This window comes from Ammospiza caudacuta, chromosome Z, assembly GCF_027887145.1.
Source record: "Ammospiza caudacuta isolate bAmmCau1 chromosome Z, bAmmCau1.pri, whole genome shotgun sequence".
Lineage (NCBI taxonomy): Eukaryota > Metazoa > Chordata > Aves > Passeriformes > Passerellidae > Ammospiza > Ammospiza caudacuta.
This window is the reverse complement of record NC_080632.1, coordinates 48109737-48130519: the sequence shown is the minus strand read 5'-3', so window position 1 is coordinate 48130519 and position 20783 is coordinate 48109737. Positions and strand designations below refer to the sequence as shown.

The window sequence follows — 20783 nt, the reverse complement described above, 5'->3', positions numbered from 1 at the left end:
ATTCTTTTTTTTTTTTTTTCTAGAAGAGACAAAGAAATAGCTGGGATGAAAAGGGATGAAAGAGTGAAAATACCTGAAGCTGGCATTGCCACCAAATAAGGCTTCACCCCTGACCAGAGAATGCCAGTGATCCTTAAAAAGGGAAAGCTTCTTCACAATGCACGCTGTCTTTGCATGTTTCAGGTCCTTTTCAGTGGCCATCAGGTCTGAGCTATCCTTTTGTTTCCCGAAGATGACACGCAAAAGGATTGAAGAGAAACACACTTTGAAGCTTGGGTGTGCAAAATAGTGGTTGCAGTTTGTTATTTTAAGACTTCACCTTTCCTGCCCAAGAGGACTGGATTGATCTTAGGGGAAGTCTGTACCAAGCCTTAATGCCACCCCTACACACTTTTCCCCTCCCATCCCCATGATTTCCTGATGAGTAAGAGGTGCCAAGTACTTTGGGTTTAAAGAGTGAATAATTCTGTGCTCTGTTTACTGTGAAAACGTGGGATGTTTTTTGTTCCTTCTAGAAACAGCTATGTTGTTTATAGTTTCCCCAAATTCATGAGAATTAGTGCTGTTTTTAACTGGAAGACATTAATTAAATTGTGCTGTTACTTTTCACAGTATAGCATCTCTCATTGAGAAGCCACAAAGTCTGTGTTTTGGTGTCTTCTGTGGTGCTTGTTGCTGCTTTAGGCAGAGGAAAACCCTTGTAAGCTTTTTCATAATTCTTTGTTTTGACATGAAAATATTGGGACTTCTGTCAGTTGGTCAGTTAAACCTCTCTGTCTGTCAGGCAGCATGTTAGGTTACATGCTCCCCAACACAATCTTGCCCTTTTCTGTGTTGACATGTGGTCAGCTCCATAATTCTGCACTAGTTTGTAGACAGTGAGGTGGACTAAAAAGTACTTCACTGTGTATTTTGGGGGCCTAGTTTAACTTGCCTTTCTGTATAGACATCTGATACCTGGTTTCATTTTCAATTGCTGCTGATATAACATCCTTTTACAAGGCCTGGGAGGGGGAAGCAGTGCTTTCTTGACCATGAGCGATCCCATCCTGTTAGCATCAGATAGGAGATCTAAGGGACTAATTTCAAAATAAATTAACATAGACTGAGGACAAAATTACTGTGATCCTAAGCTCTACTTGAGGTTAAATTGCAAATGTCCTGTGGGATTCTGGCAGGTCTCCATATACTGTTGGACTGCCAGGTACTTAGATGAGGGCAGTATGCAGAGAATCATCAGAGTTAAAGGGAAGAGTGATGGTTCACTGAGTGATGCTAGTTTCTTCTGAATTAGAATTTAGTGTGTACTCAAGCTTGCTGTTTATCTTGTTTTCTTCTGTTGTCTTCAAACCAATGCTTTTCTTTTCAGCTTCATTTTACAGTAATTTACATGATTGAATTCTATTCAGTTTTACTATTTATAGTTTGTATTGGGTGTAGGTGGCAAGGATTTAGTAGTTGGCGTATGATGTCCCACCTGAAAGGGGGAGAACCCAAGATTTGTAGATGCTTTTCAAAAGGAATAACTAAAATTAGAGAATCCATAAAAGCTTATGAAGTTTTGTTAGTTAGTTAAATATGGCGTGCAAGCTGGTATGTTAGTCCTACGCCTCCTAATGTAAATACATAGAAGTAGATTTTGGATAAAGGGGTAGGATGAAAAGAAGGAGACAGAGACAAATTAAAGATGGATAGAGAGGAAGTGAGAGACAGACAATACTGGCTCCAGTATTGATCCAGCCAATAGGATGTTCAGGGGACACCCATGCACTTGGGCTTGGTTTTGGGTGCCTTTTTAATTGGTAAGCTTTCCCTGACCCAGAGAAAAGTTTTGAATTTTGAATGTTAATTAGTTATCATGTGCTGTCTGTTTTTCCAGGTCCTTGTGGAAATGAGTCAGAGGGCTTTGGGTCTTTGGTGGTCTTGTTCCCCCCAGAGTCTGTGCCTGCTTCTCCACCCCATTTCTCTGTTTGTGCTGTGCTGAGCTGTGCTTATCTCCAGGAGGTAGATCAGAGACCTTTGTCCCAGAGGAGTGCTGTCCTACCTCCATGTGGCCCCCCCTTGTCCAGTCACATCTTGTTCTTTCTCACAGCATGTTATTGCCAGCAGTCCTTGGCTGTTGTTACCTGAAGTCCTTGGTTGGCGGCACAGCCACCCTGCTGTTGGTGTCTGAGACAAACACATTTAGCCCCTTATCTTCTGGGATCCTACAGAGCGTCTGCAGGTATGACTTCACCACATGCAGAAGCTGCCCCCATGCTGGGTGGAACTAATTCCAGCTGTTTCCAAGATGGACCCACTACTGGCCAGAGCTAAGTCAGTCAGCAATCTTGGTAGCACCTCTGTGATAACATGTTTAAGGAAGCATTAAAAACAACTGTACAATAGCCAGGCAAGAAAAGTGGGAATATGTGAGATCACCCTGTAGACACCAGAACCAGTGAAGGATGGGACAAAGGTGCTCCAGGCACTAGAACAGAGATTCCCCTGCAGACCATTGTCCAAGGTGGAGCAGATCACCTGCAGCCTTTGCAGAGTGGTTTTTCCCTTCCTATTCCTTCAAGAAGTGAAAAAAAATGCAAAGCAACCCAAGAACTATATAAGGGTCATAATTTTCCTGTTGGCTGTGAACACTGAACCTCAGGTAAACTTGTGTTTAACCTAACCTCTAATGATTTAGGGAACAAGAGGGTTTTATTTGTGTTTCGGGTTTTTCCTTTTTTTTTCCCTTCAAGGTGCTTCATAAAGAACTGGAGTTGTTAAGTGGTGGAGTAAAATAAGCCATCACAATCTTGTAGGTCTGCAAGACAATTTTACATTGTTGCATTTGGTGCTTTAGGTAGTCTGATATTGTGGTATATTAGGAAATCAAGATTTTTCTGCCTGCTAGACTTGCCTGTTTTATGGGCAGGAAAAAATCACTGTCCTTTGTGTCCCTTTTTACATTCTGTGTATTTACTCAAACTAAACATGGAGAAGTTCCTATCTGAGCAACATTAGAAAAGCACATGTGTGTGAAATTACGTTTTCCTGTCTTTGATAGTTCTAACAGTGGATTCTCTTCTGTATTTTCTCATTCCTTTCATTCATTACAACTTTTCTGCTTGGGCAACTGACCACAAGATGAGTAGACAGAGACAGATAAGAAGTGTGTATGTCTGACTGTTGGTTTATAAAACATATATTGTAGAGAAGTGACAGTGGGGAATGCTTCCTGCCACTATCCTGACCCATTTCCTAGTATTGGCAGCCATCTCTGTTGTAGAACATGAGTGTTAAACAGTTCTTCCTGTATGTGTAGATAAGTAAAATTTGAACAAACATAAAATAATTTTGAAATAAATCACATTGTAGTTTCCTGCCTTCACTTAAAAGGAAGCTTTCTTGGTTCATTCTAGGTTTTGAAGAGTTACCAGTTAATATATATATTAAATATATACCCAGGTTGGTCAAAGCAGTGCTTTGGTTGTTTATTTGGTATTTAATATAGGAGTTTTGACTGTTTTGGCTTAAGATGTGCTGTGAGTTTAGATACTTAAAGGGACATGGTAACTGAAGGAGATATTGTCCAAGCATTTGTTTACTAATCTGTTTATGGTGCTGTGGATGCATGTGATTTTTTACCAGATCTTTCTTCCCCCACACCTTCCAAAAGCTCAAAATCTCTCTTACAAAATAAAGGAATAAGTAAGGAAAACTAGTTGTGTGTGGGTTTTGCATTGCTAGGCTTTATGAGTTTTGGTAGAGACAAGTAGGATTCCATGTGAAGAGAGCAGTCACTGAAGAAGAGGGGGCAGTGTAATGAATGTGTTTTTAAGGGATTTGAATGGCGAGTAGTATCTTTTTTTTGTTCATCATATGAAGCATGTAGTAAACTTCTTAATATTCTGCTTTCAAAATATAGTTCTCAGAAGTTGAAATGGCTGGACAAAGTGAACTTATTGACGACTGCAGCTGGTGGGATATAGGTGTGCCTTTCCCTGCCAGACTTCTGGTAATCAATTCACATGTACAATCTCTGCTTCCAATGCTTGTTTCCGTGACATATGTTCTTCTGTTTATACTCCTGCTTAAAGAGACTGCTGTTGATGCTTCTTTTGGAAGTATTGTGTTTTTCCACAGCTTTGCCGTTCTCTGAACTACTAGCAAAATGAGACAAAATTTCTTTTTTGTCAAAGGCTTTTTGTTTTTAGATGTTGGTCAGGGAATTCAACTTGTGCTTTCATGTGCAGCATCAGAGGCTTCGAGAAGGCATGGATAACTTTGATCTAGTGAGCACATCAGCTTCCATAGCAGCCTTGGCATCTGTCTGTGGGTGGCTAGAGGATGTCATTCTTGAGTCTGTTCCTGTGAAAGAGGCAGGAGGAGGTTATGCTATCTGTTTTGCTGACTTTTCCATTTTGTGAAGATCCCCAGTGTGAAATCTGCAATCTCCAATGTCTTTGTATTGCAGTACAGTTAAATATTTTTTAAAAATTATTAGATCAATTTTTGTTTAAATGTGACTGCAGTTTTATATGAAATGCTGTGTTCTGATAATCAACGTTGTAACAAAATTCTAGCAACGTGGAACCATTGTTTAAAAAAGAGGTTTTGACATTCCATTATTCTAATGAAAAGTTTTCTTCCATTTTTTAAATGGATGTATGTAGAATCTGACTGTTCACAGCCTGTGTGATAAATTCTACTACTGGTTAATGAAAACACTAAAATATAGCAGTCCCTTGATCTGTTGCCATATGAATTATACATACTGTGAAGTATTTGGAAAGCTAAGCTGCACATAGAGGAAAATCCAAGTGCATTACTTGTTTCTGTGTCTTAGTTAGAAAAGGGGTCTTGCTTGTGACTTCACATAGTGCCATGGGCATGGTATTTTATGTTCTCCCTGGATTACTAACATACTGTCTGAAAGCTGAACTGCTGCAGTCTGCTAAATGGGTCTGAAAGACTTTTTTGGCATTTGGAGGAGAAACTTTCCTGTCACTAGTCCAGAAGTTGAAATATAATTTCAGCAGTTCAAAAAAAAAGGAGATAAAAAAGGCATATTTTCATTTGGAGTGTTGGCAGTTTGATTGAGAAAATAAATACTCAGTGCTGTTTTGGAGAAGTATGTATTTTTAGGCTAATTTCCTGAGGAAATGAAGCTGACATGATCATGTTGTTCATCTGCATATGTTGGTCCTTCTTGAAAAATTAAGTCTGTCATCTAATTTCAGCCAAACTTAAAACCTGAGGTGACATTCTGAAGATTTTGTGAGAATCCATTGCTTATTAGAGAAAGAGACCTAAACGTGTGCTGTTGCTGATGAGAAAAGAGGCAGGAACATTGCTGGTGTATGCTGTAAGTGATTAGTGAATCAGCACCATTTAGGTTTGCTTTCTCAGGATGAATAGGGATAATGCAGAATAATGTAGTCATGGAGAATAGAGGAAACTGTTGTAGCAGCGAGTTTAAAGGAAGAAAGGTACATTCCCAAAAGAAGAAAGGTACATTCCCATGAAGTTTCCTTGTTCCAGTGTGCACAGCAAGATGTGTTGAAGTTTTCCGAAGGGAGTGAAGTTGCAAGAAGAGGTCGTGTTCCGTCCATTTAAACTGCAGATAGAACAGTTGGTAGAAACTGGGGTTTTTTATTGTATTCTGTCATTAAAGGAGGGATTTGAAATTAAGGTATGTGAATTTACATGTACAGAAGAAAAAAAATCTGATTAGATTTCCTGTAGCTACACTTTAATTCTCTGCAGAGGGTGAATTTTATTGTGTTAAACAAAAATATCCCACTAATCTTTGCAGAGGTGGGATAAGCTGTATTATAAAGGCACAATTGACAGTTCAGAAATGCCCATTTCAAAGTTCTCTGATTCTCTGCAGTGTAGGATTGTGTTAGTTGGTGACAAGTCATAGGCTAAACTTTGGCTTAATCTTCTGGTATCTGCAGGTGTGTTAACCCCATTTAATGTCATTAGAGTTCTGTTGTATTTAAAAGAAAATAAGTTCGTGCTTCTCACTGTGTCTTGTGTATAGAAATAAATATGCAGGAACATATATATGCTACTTCTTTTCAGTATTTAGTGGTCAGTGGAAGTTTGAGAAACTTCACGTGAGTATTTCTGAGGTTGTCTTGGTTTTTAAATTGATCAATTTCCCTTTTACAGTGCCTGAAAATGACAACGAAGCGGAATTTGTTTTTGCGGCTGGTGCCATGCCGCTGTCTGCGTGGAGAGGAGGAAACTGTGACTACACTTGATTATTCTCACTGCAGCCTGGAACAGGTGCCTAAGGAGATTTTTACTTTTGAAAAGACCTTGGAAGAACTGTATTTAGATGCTAATCAGATTGAAGAGCTTCCAAAGGTATGTTGGATGATTTTGCTTTTAGGTACACTTATGTCTTTACTTTACCAGCATTGCAGAAGCTAATAGTGTCCAGCTTTAGCTTTTGGGCCATAGCTTGCCATGAAGCAGCCTTGGTAAACTGGAAGTTTATGCATTCCAGCTGGAGTACTTTATTGCATGAATTGGAATGAAATTGCTCAAGCAACAGGTCTGGCTCAAGAGAGTTACAAAGCAGAAAAGACTGGCTAATAAATCTGTTTCTGTGCATTGTGAAGTAGGTAGGCTACCACTTGCCTTGGTCTAGTCTACAGTTTAATGTGAGTTGAAAGAATTGTGAGTAGAAAGATTGCACATTTGTCTTTTGTTCCTTTCTGGGTTTTGGTTTTATTTTCTTAACTGCAGGGACATGTAATAGCCTACACTTTCTTCAAGTTAATGTGTTTTTATGTTAGGATAAGTCATACTTAAAGGCATATTTCTGAGAAACTAAAGATTTTTTTCCAGCTTTTAAGTAATTTTGGTCATTATTTTTTGCTACCCTTTCAATTTTCAGAAGAAAACACCCCCACATATAAATTCAAATATGGCAAAGGACACAAGCAGAGAGATTAGAGGTGGTGAAGATGTAGTCAAAGTGATTTTTATTCATTTGACCAAAATTTTTATAATTAAACTTCCAAGCAGAACTATAGGGGGAAAGCCTGTAATATTTGAAATTATCCTAGCCAATATGACCCAGAGTTTCAAGCTGTGTGTTCCTTTTCCATTTTATTTTTTTATTTTTTATTATCCAACTCTGAAAAAGGCTTTTTATTAAGACATTTCAAATATGAAGGGTGTGATACTTATCAGGCCCTCTCTAGTTTTCAGAAACTCTGTTAAGACATTCCCACTCTCGCCTTTTCTCCTTGCCCCAGTACTGTTTTGTGCTCTCACCTTTGTATGCCACAACACAACTGTTTTGAGGCTGCTTGTCAACCTTATGACCCATCAGTGTGGCTGTTGGATTTTTTTAATTGCTTTGAATCTTTTCAGAATTCCAGCTTATTTCAAAAGTCACTTCTTACAGTGTAGCTCCTTAATTTAGCTGTATGAGCAAATTATGAGCAACACAGTATGAGCAACAGTATGAGCAACCTGGAGGGGAGAAAGGTTGTGGTAGGGAAGGAATTGACTTTACATGAAATATTGGTACGTAGTCTTAGCTTCAAAATTGACTTAACACTTGAAATTGTTTCACCCTCCTTCATCCTATATGCTAAATCACATCTGAAAAAGTACGCTTTTTTACTCCAGGAGCTACAGTGTGCATTTGATCTGAAAAGCTCAAACTGTAACAATTTTACTTTTCTCTCACTCTGATGTTTGGAAGAAATAAGAATTCTTTAGTAAAATAGCCTCTAATTATGTGGCTTCCTGCATTTACTACTAGTAATTATGAATATGTAAACACTGAAAAAGAGCAACAAAAGGAGTAACTGCAAAGTCAACATCATCCTCCCTTCCCCTTCCATCTTCCTTTAGGGGATCTTGCAATTCCTGCTGTGTATGCCTTGACCTGAGTTATCACAGAAATTTCTAATGATTCCAAGAGTTTAGATTATTGCTTTCCAGGGAAAGAGTCTAAGTATATATTCTTGAAATAAGGGAATGGCTCCAAAACACCTGAGCTCATCACCATATCCTAAGTGACTTGAAACTCTTCAAAGCCTTAATGAATGATAAATAACAGGCATATTTCTGGAGAATTGGAAACAGCAGTAGACAGCTTAAAGCTCATTCCTTTAACTGTCCATTGTGCTAATTCATGTCTGCTTTTGTTCTGGGGCAGTATGTACAAATTTTACAGGAATGGGGCACTTTCAGTCTCTGGTTCAAATAGTGGCCTAGTAGTTGAGAGAGACACAAAAATTTTGGTCAAACTGAGCTTGTGGTATGATAGTAATTGGGATAAATTTTTTTAGTCAATGAACCCTTCCTGGTATTTTATTATATTTTCTCAGAATTCCAAAAGAGAAATTCACTAAGTCAACGAATGATCTTATCCAAAGCTGTAATGAAAGAAATACTCATCATAAACTTTTCAGATTAAACTTCTCAATTGCTTACTCAGAGATATTTATTTTATGTTATGTGTAAGTTTTCTGCATATCTTCTGAGTTTTTCTCTTTTTTCTTCTTCTAAAGATTATTTTCCCTGCTTTGTCAATTTGTTAAACTTTTGAGGAAGAATCTCTAGGTACCCTACATTTAAGAAGAGATCTGGCTCTGAGCTATTTGTTAAAGATGGTAATGCGTGTGTACAGAAGGGATTAGACAGTTTTCTGTACTCCTAGCTTGAACTTTGACTAGTTTCAATTTTTTCACTGGTTCAATATTTTTCACTAGTTTTCAGGGTTTTTTTAAACTTTTTTTTGGGTTTTTTTTTTTTTTTTTGTACTTAAGGTAGGAAGCATGAACAGGAAAAATATTGGGAGACAAAACAAAAGGAAATTTATACTTTTAGAGGAGGTGAATACCTACTGAAATTCTGTGTTCCAGAACGATTTTACTTCAAAAGATGTCTGTCAATTTTTTTCTTCTTGAATAAACTCTATTTACCTCTGGGTTGTCACATGGCAAGTCTATTATAGAAAATGTTTTGCAGTGTTTTGCAGGTCTATATGTAACTACAGGTTACAGTTTTTGAGATCCTGGAAGGCATTTGTAGGAAGGATTAAGCATAACTGCTGCCTTGTACCTATCTACAGTTTTTTGCTTTCTGATGTGTTGTAATGAGTAAATTTTCAATGAAACTATTTAAAAATTTTTGATAGACAAAAACTCTAAATAGCTTGGTCTTCAGGCCCTGAGGTCAGAAGTTTCAAGGGGTTAAAAACAAAAGCTGTATAGAGAAAACTGAGAGAAAATCACATTCACTTTTTCCTTTGTTTCAATAGCAACTTTTTAACTGTCAGTCCCTACACAAGCTGAGTTTGCCAGACAATGATCTAACCACATTGCCAGCATCCATTGCAAATCTCATTAATCTCAGGGAACTGGATGTCAGCAAGAATGGTAAGTCACTTTGCTTATTGTATTGAGGTAACTAAAAGGCAAATCACCATTGACTGTACAAAGACAATGGCGAAACTATAATTTCTAGAAGCTGCACAGCTAATAATTTTAAAATTACTACTCTAAATCCCTGCTTACAATAAAAAGATGCTCTTTTATGATCTGATTGTGATATTTTATTGTATGTCTTACATTGATGGGTTTGTAGACAACGCTATCTGGCATTTTATATTCTCTCAAAATACATGAGCTCAAATGTTAGTTTTAGTAACTTTTGTCATCTGTCACTATACTGAAGACAGTTTGTAAATTTTGCTGGATTTTATTAGTATTATTTATTTAATATGAAAATTTGTTTTGGTTTATTTTAATAAGCTCTTGGAATTATGTAGTATAGTAGGACTTGGCTTTGCTGTCCTGCTTTGGGGATGGTAACTTCTGTTGCATGGAGGAGTGTACTTACGTGTCCATAGACGTGACTTGGTTCACTTGCCTGACTTGTTAAAAATCTATCATTCTGTGAGAGTCAGACTTTTATAAGTTATGAAATTTTGTCAGCCAAGTATTGTATTCATGGGGTTTTACTGATGATGGTGCTTTGGTAAGTTGGCAGATGGGTGCAACTGTGAGGAAATTGAAATAATATTGTCATCAAACTTGGTTGTGTGACTTACTTGAGAGGGAAGTTAAGTCATGCTAATTGAGGAGAATAGAATAGTTTTGTCTTACTAATTTAAAGTTAAGAGGATACCTCATTGAAATAATACTTGAATATAAGAATTACATAAATATTCCAAAGATTTTGTCATTCAATTTATTGTTTTATGTGGGCTGCTAAGTAATTATGACTCCACGAAGTTCTGCTTTATTAAGAAAGCATTCCAGTTGTTGAGATGTTGGTATTTTCCTCAGTCATTTGTTTTAGCCCACTCTGTACTTAAACTCTTACTCTATTATCTCTGCTTAATGAACACAGCATTTAGTGCAATAAATTGACCTGGTTGTTACTGATCTGTTCCTGGTACAAGTGGATTGATAGTCTTTCTTAAAGAATGCTAGCCTTAAAACTGTCACAGTAGCACAGAAAAGAGAAAGAATAATCTTTTTGTCCTGCACTGAACAGTTGAAAGTATTAACTGTTTGCAACACAAGTTCTCAATGCAGAAGACTTAGAAGAGCAAAAGGGAATTTGAGTGCTGCTGTTGGCAAATTCCATAGCTCATGTACATAAATAGGCAGCTGAAGCCAGGGACCTACTTGTCTGTCTAAAATGTCATGGCCCTGAACTAAGCCTACAGAGTTCAGTACTGAAAGAACACTTGTTCCTCTAAGGCATGAGATACACTGTCCCAGTAAACTATCAATCTCTGTTTTTTAGAGGTTGGAGTTTTTTTTAACATCCTGCAGAGAAATGGCAGTACATTGTACAATGGGAGTACAAGCTTATTTAAACTATTATCATGTGCCTGGTGTCAGACTTATCACAATTTGGATAGCTTCTCTGACTAGTGTTGCACATAAAAAATAGTTCTGAGGTCACGAACTTGTTTGCTGGTGTCATCTTGTCTTCCGTAGTTTTAAAACCTCTGTAAAATTAAAATAACCAAATCAGAGTCCCTGTTTGTTCCTGCTGGGTGAAGTAAGAAATAGTGGTCTTTATTCTGTAATAAATTTGGTATTATTTGAGACCTCATTTGTTGGCATAAGTGCTGTTCCCTTTCTCTTCAGCTCTCCACTGTTTCAACCATGGAAAATTTTTCTCTTGACAACTGCAAGCCTACTCTCCTCCCCTGTGTTTTTCTTTTTGTAAGAATTTACTGCTCACTTTCTCATTGTTCTGATGGGTGTCTATAATAGAGCCAAATAGGAGAGGTAATTTATTACTTTTCTAAGAAGAGCAAAATTTATCAAAATCTGCAATTCTTCCTTTTTCTGTTATATCTCAAAATAATAGAATGTGGAAGCAGTGGACTTCTGTGGAAATAATTGCTTTCCTTTAGTTTATGAAAAAAACTAGTGGAATAGCCCCAAAAAGTGCAGGATCATGAGAGATGCCGAATTCTAAAATAATTCAGTGGTTTTCAGATTCATGTGGTTGTGGCAAGTGAATGGTGATAGTTCCTCTATTTTTCTTGAATTATTGATGTACTATTGTTTCCTTCTGAGATGGATTGGGCTAAATCATGAAGTGCAGATGCCTTGACATCAAATATGCATTTATTTTTAAAGGTTGTATTTTTAGAAGGATAGTTATACTTTAGTTCTCAAATACCCAATATACATGACATATGATAGGACTTTCACATAAAATATTTGAGCTGTTTCTGGCATAGACATAATCAAATGGATTTACCAGAGTATTTAATTTTCTAAAGAGCTGATAGGAAAATGAAACCTAAGCTTCAAATTTAAAATGTTTCCAAGTTACTTAATGAATTGCAGTCTGGCTTACAGAGTGAGACCAGTCATATGGGAGACCATCCAGTTGTCCAAGTAGAATTATATGCATATATATGTGTGTGCTTAATATTTGATGTTTAGATGAAGGGTCAAAATCACAGAAATTTTTCAAGTTAGCAGATTCATTACATGAAAGGTTTTAGTCCAAGATAGCAATGCTTCAATAGCATGGGAAAACTCTTACTCTTTCCATTTCTGGCTTAAATGTGTTTGGTTTCATGGGTGCAATATATAAAACTCTGTAGCAGAGACACAGCAGATGTGCAAATGCTGATACTTAAGAATATTTAATAACATTTTATCAGAACAAGGATTCATCTAAGCTAGCATCCTCCAGCAGTGACCAAAAGTAGAAGCACAGGGAAAATTTAGTAAAATACAGGAAGTCAGGAGACATGCATATTTCCCTGTATGCTCTCAGCATGCAGCCCCTTCTCTTATTGGGTCTCCTTGAGGCAGACAGGGTATTTTTTTGATTTACAGATTTTCATTTGACTACTTCTCTTCTGTCAGTTTATCTACTGTTGGAAGTGATGTATGTTTTGAGATGTGCTGAGTTAGAATGCAAGCCTTTAAGGATTGTGGGTCGAAGAGCATAGAGAAGTCTTTGTACAAGAGTGTATTATCCTTGGCTGCTGAAGTGGTTGTGGCACAAGTGTAGCCCAGAAAGACCAAATTGCTGCTATATGTGCAGCAAGCATAGACTAGAGTTAGTCTTAACTCTGCTTTAATTATTGGTAGTAGTCAATAAATTCTGTAGTCTTTTGGTAATGAGGATATCTGCTGTTCTTTTGTGGCATTTTAACTTGATTCCCAAGGCTACTGTGAACCCTTAATATCAGAAGTATTTTGTTGCTTCTTTCCAGATACACCTCAGCTTTGAAATTTCAACCTGAAGCCTTGTGATGGCCTAGTCACAAGGATGAAATCATACTTGAATAAATGGTTCAATAAATAAACTGCATTTCTATATCAGAAATTACATCCTGCACGATACAAAGCATTGAGAGATGCCTTTTTTCCCACCCCACCTGACAGGTTACATCTTAAAGAGAAGTTGCAGCATACAGAATGTGAGGCCAGTGTAGAAAAATTAATTTTAATTAATGTTTTATTTATGAGGCTAAAGGAAATCAAAACATATTTAATCCTGTATGGCAAATTTATTTATGTATTGACAGCTGTACAGGAAAAAACCTCCAACTTCCAAAAAACTCCACAACTCACAACTCCACTCTTCACCCCCAAATTGGTGTCTTTTGGGGTTAAACTTTAGAGAACAATAATTTCCTTGTGACTCTGGCATGCCAGCCTTAGCATGCATCTAGGGCAATGTGGAAGGCTGTCAAGGAAATATTTTTTACTCTTCTTTGAAGAAGGGGAAGGAATTTATATGCAACGTCTGATGGCATATCTAAATGTACATACAGAAGAATCAGCTTTACAGGTTACTCAAATCAAGTGGTTTGAAAGGCTGAAACATAGGATGAGGTGACTGCCAGGAAAATCAGGCTTTCCTGGAAGCTTGGGAAATGCACTTGAAATTGCCTGTGTCTGTGAGTTAGTCTAGAGGGAAATAGTGAGATGATCTACTTTTCCCTACATGCAGATGGTGAAAGAAAAAGATTGATTTCTTAAATTCCATATCATTCAGGCCTTTGAAGGATTAAACAGCAAGATGAGAAAATTACTAGCAAGACCAAGAGTAACCTGGGGCTTTGGAAATAATTGTCCCTTCAGTAGTCTCTTAGATATTTCTTTCACAGTGATGTTACAACAAATTTACTCATGTCAATTTGTTAATCTGTATTACAAGGAATCTTCATGGAAAAATAGACAACCTAAACCTAAGAAAACACTCCCCTCCCCTCACTCCCCCTGCCTCCAGGCATATCTGCCTATAAAGTTATTCCAGTAATTTTAAAGAATTATTTTAACAGATACAAATTTAGATCAAATATGTTTTCTTCAATGTTCTAAAGTAATCTGTTGATTTGGCAAACTGTCTTTGATATGCTCTGTGCCAGAAGTTGTGGAATTGGAGAATGAGAAATCAAGAAATTACCCAGTTTTGCGTTGCCCATCTGGTACGTTTAAGAATTTGGCTTTTCCAAGGGATTGAGAATTGTTCATAGTAATAGAGGGAGATAGATCCAAGTTTCATTTTCTGCTGAAGAAGTAAGACAGGAAGATCCTGAATACAAAATAACTTGCTGTAAATTTGCTATTTCTCTGCTTATACTGACAGAGAGGAGCACAGGACCAGGTTTTTTAAATCATTCATGGTAGTGAAATAGAAGATCATTGATTTCCTGCAGAGTTCTGAGTCTGTAGCTCTGTGATAGTGTATCACTGTGTAGATCCTATAAATGTGCACTAAATGTAGGCAGCCCTTCTATTTAAAGTCTTTTTTCAAGTGTTTGTAGTACTTTCTTAAATACATTGTCATATTGAAGGTACTGAAAAGAATCTGTCTATTCACAGTAAAATTATTTCTGTGTGTAAGAGAGGATGTGAATTGAATGAAATTTCAATGCAGATAAGGTTTTGAATGTGAAAATTGAGTGTATGTATCTGAAATTCTGAAATAAGTTCATTAAAATGTCTTCTTGGACTCAAAAGAAATGTTTGTAACACAAGAAAAGGTATTGTAAAAGTAATTACAGGGTTTGTAGATATGGATTTACATGTAAAGACAGCATAGAATAGCATTGCAGACTAGAGTGATTTGTGTTGGAAGGGACTTCAGAGATCGTCTCATTTCAACTCCCTTGAAAGAGGCAGGGACATTTTTTGCTAGACCAGGTTGCTCAGAGTCCCATCCAACCCGACCGTGAATACTTCCAGGGGAGGAAGCATCCACAGCTTCTCTGGGCAGCCATTTTTCTCCAACCTCACAGTAAAGACTTTCTTCCTATACACAAATCTAAACGTAGTCCCATCCATCCCATGTCCTGTCACTACTTGCTCTTGTAAAACATCCCTCTCCACCTTTCTTGTACAGCCCTTCAGGGACTGGAATGCTGTAATTAGGCTGCCCTGAAGATGACCATAAAAATTTAGTAGAATAATCTTCTTCTGCATCTTAACGACCTGTCCTTGATTCTTCTTCTAACTCCAGAACATCATATCTGTTTCTAGGGGTGGATAGGTAGCACAGGAAACATTCTTTCTCCTGCTCTGAGTTGAGACAAGAGTCTGTTCTCCCTTGCCTTGTGAATTAGCTGATCCTACTTGCTTGGGTTGGATGTTAACTTACCTTCAGCTTCCAAGGATTTAAGGGAGGGTCGTCACCTTGCTGGCATCAATGGCCTGCTCAGATTCCCAGATGGTACCCTGGCTAGTGAGCGCTTTATGCAGTGAAGCTTGTCTGTCTGGGCGCACTTGCACCCATGGCACTCAACTCTGCTTTTGGGTTCTAGCAGTGCTTCCACATTCTGGCATTCCCTGCAGCTGAGGGCTTGGATGGCTCTCTGAGACTTCAGGAGGTCTGTTCAAGTGTGGAAGCTGTGGCCTCTCTGTTGGGGTTTCATGCTCAGTACAGCAGTTGCAATGGGTAGACCCCAATTTTGTTGCCAAAAAAGGTGCATGTTGATGACTCCATAGCATGAAGTGGCTCCTCCTCTGTGCAATTCGTCATGGACTGCTATGGAGACCCCTGTGCCATTTCCTTCTAAAGCCACATGTCCTGTTCCTCACACTCACTGGACCCATTTAAGTCTCTCATGATTTTTTTCCCCTAGCTACTCCTTTCTCCACTCCAGAACTGCTCTCTCTCATTTGCAAGAACTGCTGGGACTTGGCTCTTTCCTGGCAATCCTGAAAGGCGTCTCAGCTGTTACTCAGTTTTCCCTGACCCCAGGAAGCTCCTGTCCAGCTCAAACCTAGTGTTTAGTCCACCCAGAACTTACTGGAGCCACTGGTGGTGTCACCACTGTCACTATGCACCTTGCCAGTTCAGCAAAGGAGAAACTTGTATCTTTATTTTTGTAACAGGGTATGCTTTGAGTGACAGTTGTCATGTAACAGCAAAAAGTGACTGGATATGCAGCACTGATTTTGCAGTCTAGGGTAATAGAGGATAGGGCAGGGAAAGCAAAACAGCTTCCTATGGTTACGTTTTGTGCTTCTCTGGGTACTTGACATAATTCCATCCATGAATTAAACATGATTGAAAACCATGTAACCTTGGAAATTGTCCAAACCAGCATTATCACCACAACTATTGTCAACAGCTCTGCTAGTGTCCACATCTTGCAATTTTACCCTTCCCTGGCATGTTTTAGTTTAGGTAAATTATTGTGTCAGGCATGTCTTTAAGAAGCCTGGCTGAATGACTCAAAAATTACTGGCTATTCTATTTTTCCACAGAGCAGGTATTGAGAAACCTGTCTTGCTACTCACATTCCTTCTCATTTACATTATGTAAGAGACACGGCTAGAAAAGGCCTAGAGAGACCTTACTCTAAAAACTGAAGATCTTACAAATGGTTTGAGGAGGAATGCTTGGAAGACCCCTAAATGTTTGCTGCACTGTCTTAGCTGTGCTAGGATGTGTGCAATAAAAATCCAAATCCACAAATCCCAAAACTGTAATGGAAAGGTGTTACTGCTGTCCTACAGATGAGACTTGCATCTCATGTAAGCCTGAGATGCTGCTGGGTCTGAAACCAGCTGCAGCAAGGAAAGAGTATGAAAAGGGGAATGAATGTTCAAAAAGTAAGCGTAGGTGGGTCAGTACTGTGCATTGAATTGTTTGGGTTCTAATACACTGCTTACTTCAAATAATGAAAAGCACTCATTTGCATTCAGAAGGTATGCAGCATTAAAGAAAAATACATAAATATGTAAATGCATAATTATCTAAGAATATAGGCTGTGACTTATATTTTAAGTTTTCAGTTCAAAATTTCAGGTTTTGCAAACAGGTCTTTCATATATTTTACTGTGTTACATCCATATGGGCTTGAAAGACAGTTGTAGCAGGGGCCTGAGGGGAAGAACAAAACAATAGCTTCTCTTTTTGTGGTGGAGCTGCTTGCCCAGAAGTTAGACCAGGATAAACAGACTAGGTGAGGGAAGAAAGTAGGTAATTTGTATTCATGCAAACTGAAACTGTATGTTTGCCTGTGTGTTCTCTATACTTGGAAAGATGCAGAGTGGAGTAAGTGCACAGCAGGCTGTGGTTTAATGTATTTTGCTCCAAGAGAGCTTTTTCGTGTCCCTGGTTTTTGGAGAGAGATTTTTCCCCTCACATTTTCTACAAACTGAGAGATCTAGCTGCAGACTCCTTTGGGAACATCACCTGTACAGCTTCTAGAGGTCTCACGTGTGTTAGTGATTTTCTTGCTCTGTGCATTTTATGTATTGAACCAAAATTTTTTTCTTGGTTCAATTTAAGCTTATTTTAAATTTTTCTGTTTAAGAAGAGGTGTAACTCTCTCTGAATACTACAAATCAGTAGATACTGCCACTTCTGTATAGCAGTGGTAGTTTCTATAATGGACATGCCTAACTTTAGCATTTGTTTCTGAATTAAGGTATGACCACAGTATGAGCTGCAGAGGAAGCCCCCGTCTGCATTAGGGCTGAAGCAGGAGCATACAGGATTATCAGTACTGATCCATTGCAGTAAAGGATTCTGCTAACAGTGGATCTTGCCCATCTTTTCTATAGAGATGGAATTGCCAGTATTTGAGTGAAAAAAATCTTTCCTGATGGAGAGAAAAAAATTGTCTCAGTTTTTTCTCTTGCTCTGCAAGTTACACTGATCCTAGTGATAGGAGAAGATTGTGCCATGTAGGGGAGGAGATGAGTGTAACTCCAGATGGTGAGGGGGACCCTGTTATAGTTACCGTCCTTAATCCAAGAGGAAGGACATTTGTGCACACTTGCTGTGACAGGCTATGGAAAAAAAATAAAAATCATCGCTCTCCAAGGAGTTAGAAATGAGGTGAAATGCTGTATTTCAGTCATGTTATGTGATCAAGAACTGAGTTGATTGCCTCCAGATTTGTGTTTGTTGACCCAAAATCCCTGTATGACCTTTTTGGTATGTCCTTTGGGCATGTGCTACAGCTGGTCTTGGATCGTAATTGAATACCACAAGGTTAGATAGTGAGGTTTTGCCAAGTAGAGTTCTGAATGATGAATGCTTTCTGCTTTTGGCTTAATTCAGACAAGAATTTTAAATTCCTCCTTCTTACCTTATTGCCAAATGTTCTTAAACATTCTTTCAGAGAATTTTTTTTTTGTTTGGTTTGGTTTGTTTGTTGTATTTGTTTGTTTGTTTAAACTTTTGTTTGGTCTTTTTGTTTGTTGCTTTGGGGTTTGTTTTTGTGTTTTGTTTTGGGATTTTTTTGGGGGGGGTTGTGTTGTTTTTTTGGGGGTGGGTGGGGGGTTTTTTGTTTCTTTGTTTTTTCCTTGTTGATTTTTTTGTTGTTGTTTTGGAGGGGTGGGGTGTTGTTGTTGTTGAGGGGGCATAATGTTGTTTTTGATAAAAACTGGCAGCGAGTTTAAAAGGGCTTGAAAACGAGGAGAAAAGAACAGTCAAGTGAATGCTAAAAGCTATTACATAAATCTAACTTCTGTGGCAAACTACACTACAAAAAGAACTTTGCTCCCAAATCAGTTTGGATCTGGTGGTTAAAGATTATCAGCAAATTGTTGGTTGTGATACTGTGCTCCGCAAATGTTCATGTCTACAGGCACAATGGTTTGTATTTTTTTGAAAAACAGTGAGCGTGATCTATAAACAAATTGAGCACTGAAATGTGTTTGGCATAGTGATTGTTACCATGTAAAATACAAAATTAATGATATGTTGAAGAATCTGTTCATATAATGCTTTTCAGTGGAAGTAGAATAAGGCTGCAACTGACCAGGTGAACTGTTGCACTGTATTCTGTAATCCTTGGGTATCAGTGTACAGAGAAAGCAGTAAAAACCCCAAAAGAAAAACAGGATTTAGAAGGAATGTGGATCTCAATTTGCAGTACTCAACTAATGAGAGGCTTATGGAAGGATTGAGTTATCTATCAAGTGGATTAATTAGCACAATGTTAAAAATGAGTAAAGGTGTATGTGGTCACAGAATCCCTTGAGATTTGCTGAGCTTTGAGGACAGATGTAAAGCAGAAAAGCAAGCAACAATTCCTCTTACAATAGCACTCTTTACAACCCCATTTTCCTCATATCTTTTTCTCATGTCTCTCTGTCTTCTTATTTATTCTGCTTTCTACTTGGTTTTTGAATTTTTCTTGGTGGGAGAAATGAAACAATACTAATCCAACAATAACTGCATGTTTGTAGCATGCAGGAGGAGTATAGCTGAGGAAAAGGGAGTGGTCAGAACATTGTTACATAGCCAGTCAGTAAATGCAACTTCCTATCACATTGTAGAGAGTAGCAGTCTCTGGATTTTTTCCCCTAGTTTCTGAATGTATATTACAAATATTAGGTATATTTCATACTGTCATTCTCAATATTGAATGATGGCCATTTATCTGTACTGAAGTACTCAGTGAGGTTGCTTCAGATGGTATGTACCATGATGATTCTGGCTTGAAGAAAATGCAAAATTAAGTTCCCAGGCTCCCTCATTGTTAGGTTTCTCATATCAGCTGAATTTCTGTTATTAATTTGTTGTTAAAACTGTTGCTGTCTCTTGCCCAAGGCATAGTCAAATAGGGGACTACTGTAGTGTCCTCTGATTATGTATAAAAGCATGCTGATTTAACATGTCTGTATTTGGATAGCTAATATTTTATTTGGCTGTTGTTTTGAGAGTAAGCTTAAATTGACATTCTCCCCTCTAGTAGATGTGCTATGTGTTTTGGTTTTTAGGTAGTTACCACAAATTTAAGCTTTCTGTGCTTCCATGAGTTCATGACACAGACAGTGGAAACTAATATTATAAACACAAGGTTTAATGTGTTGGACAAGAGCAATTTTTTATCCAAGGACCAAGCCAAGGCCAGTAGTGAGACCATCTCTCAGAAAAACTAAGCTTAGAGAATCTCTCAGTATGATTCAAACAGCTAAACTAAGGGCACAGGGTGAGTCTGAGACACAGCTTGGCCTCCAAGGAAGAGCTTAGCAGTGGTTTACTTTGATTAGTGTAAATGCTTATTTTAAGAAGGTAAATTTGTATCCTCAGCAATAAAGAGGTTTTGATTTATTTTTCAGACACCAGAAGGCCATTTCGTACAAATCATCTGTAACTTCATTTCTACAGGTGCAGGGTATTGTCATGTTAGATGCTTTCCATGTATGGATATTTCTTTTGCTGAATGAGATTTATTGCTACAACTGGAATTAAGATCATGTATATTTGAGTTTCTTGGAAGTGTGTTTCTCTTTTTATTAAAGAGTATATGACAGCAGTAAATAAGATATGGTTCTCTTTTGTCTATGGTAGTTTCCTAATCTTTCTTGGACTCAAAAATAACACTATTGCTTTACAGAAACAGAACTTTATAACATGATAAATATTACCTTTTTAATTTTGATTTTGTACTGACTAATGGAAATTAATTAAATTAGTATCCCATTGCCATCTTCTGCTTTGACTCCTCAGACCCAGTAAACTTCACATGGCTGAACTCACACACATGGACATGCACTCACACATGTGTGTATATATGTGTGTGTGTGTATATAAAGCTGTATTTTTGTTTACACCTGTGCCTGTGCATAAACATGCATGCTACTCAGGAAGCGTCAGAAATGTTGGCATGTTTTACCGCTGATGGTTCTGTTCTTCCTGGTCTCATCTGCTTCTGAGTTTAGCAAGTTATTTCCCAAAAGTGTCCGTGATACTTAGGTGTATTTGAACTCCTGGATTAACTGAATGTCATGGTTTTTTTCTTGCCTTTCACATTTGAGTAACAGAGTACAATGCTCTGCTTTGTAATAATAATAATTATTATT

At 37.8% G+C, this 20783-nt stretch overlaps 1 protein-coding gene across 2 annotated transcripts in view; it reads left to right on the top strand.

The window, feature by feature from the left end:
* The window catches only part of ERBIN (erbb2 interacting protein), a 118104-nt gene that overhangs the window by 48413 nt on the left and 48908 nt on the right, over positions 1-20783 (top strand). For both annotated transcript variants that reach the window (XM_058824351.1, XM_058824350.1), the window contains exons 4-5: positions 6157-6354; positions 9275-9392. In XM_058824351.1, coding sequence (XP_058680334.1) covers positions 6166-6354; positions 9275-9392 — 307 coding nt within the window. In that variant the 5' untranslated portion in view covers positions 6157-6165. The remainder of the gene's footprint in view (positions 1-6156; positions 6355-9274; positions 9393-20783) is intronic.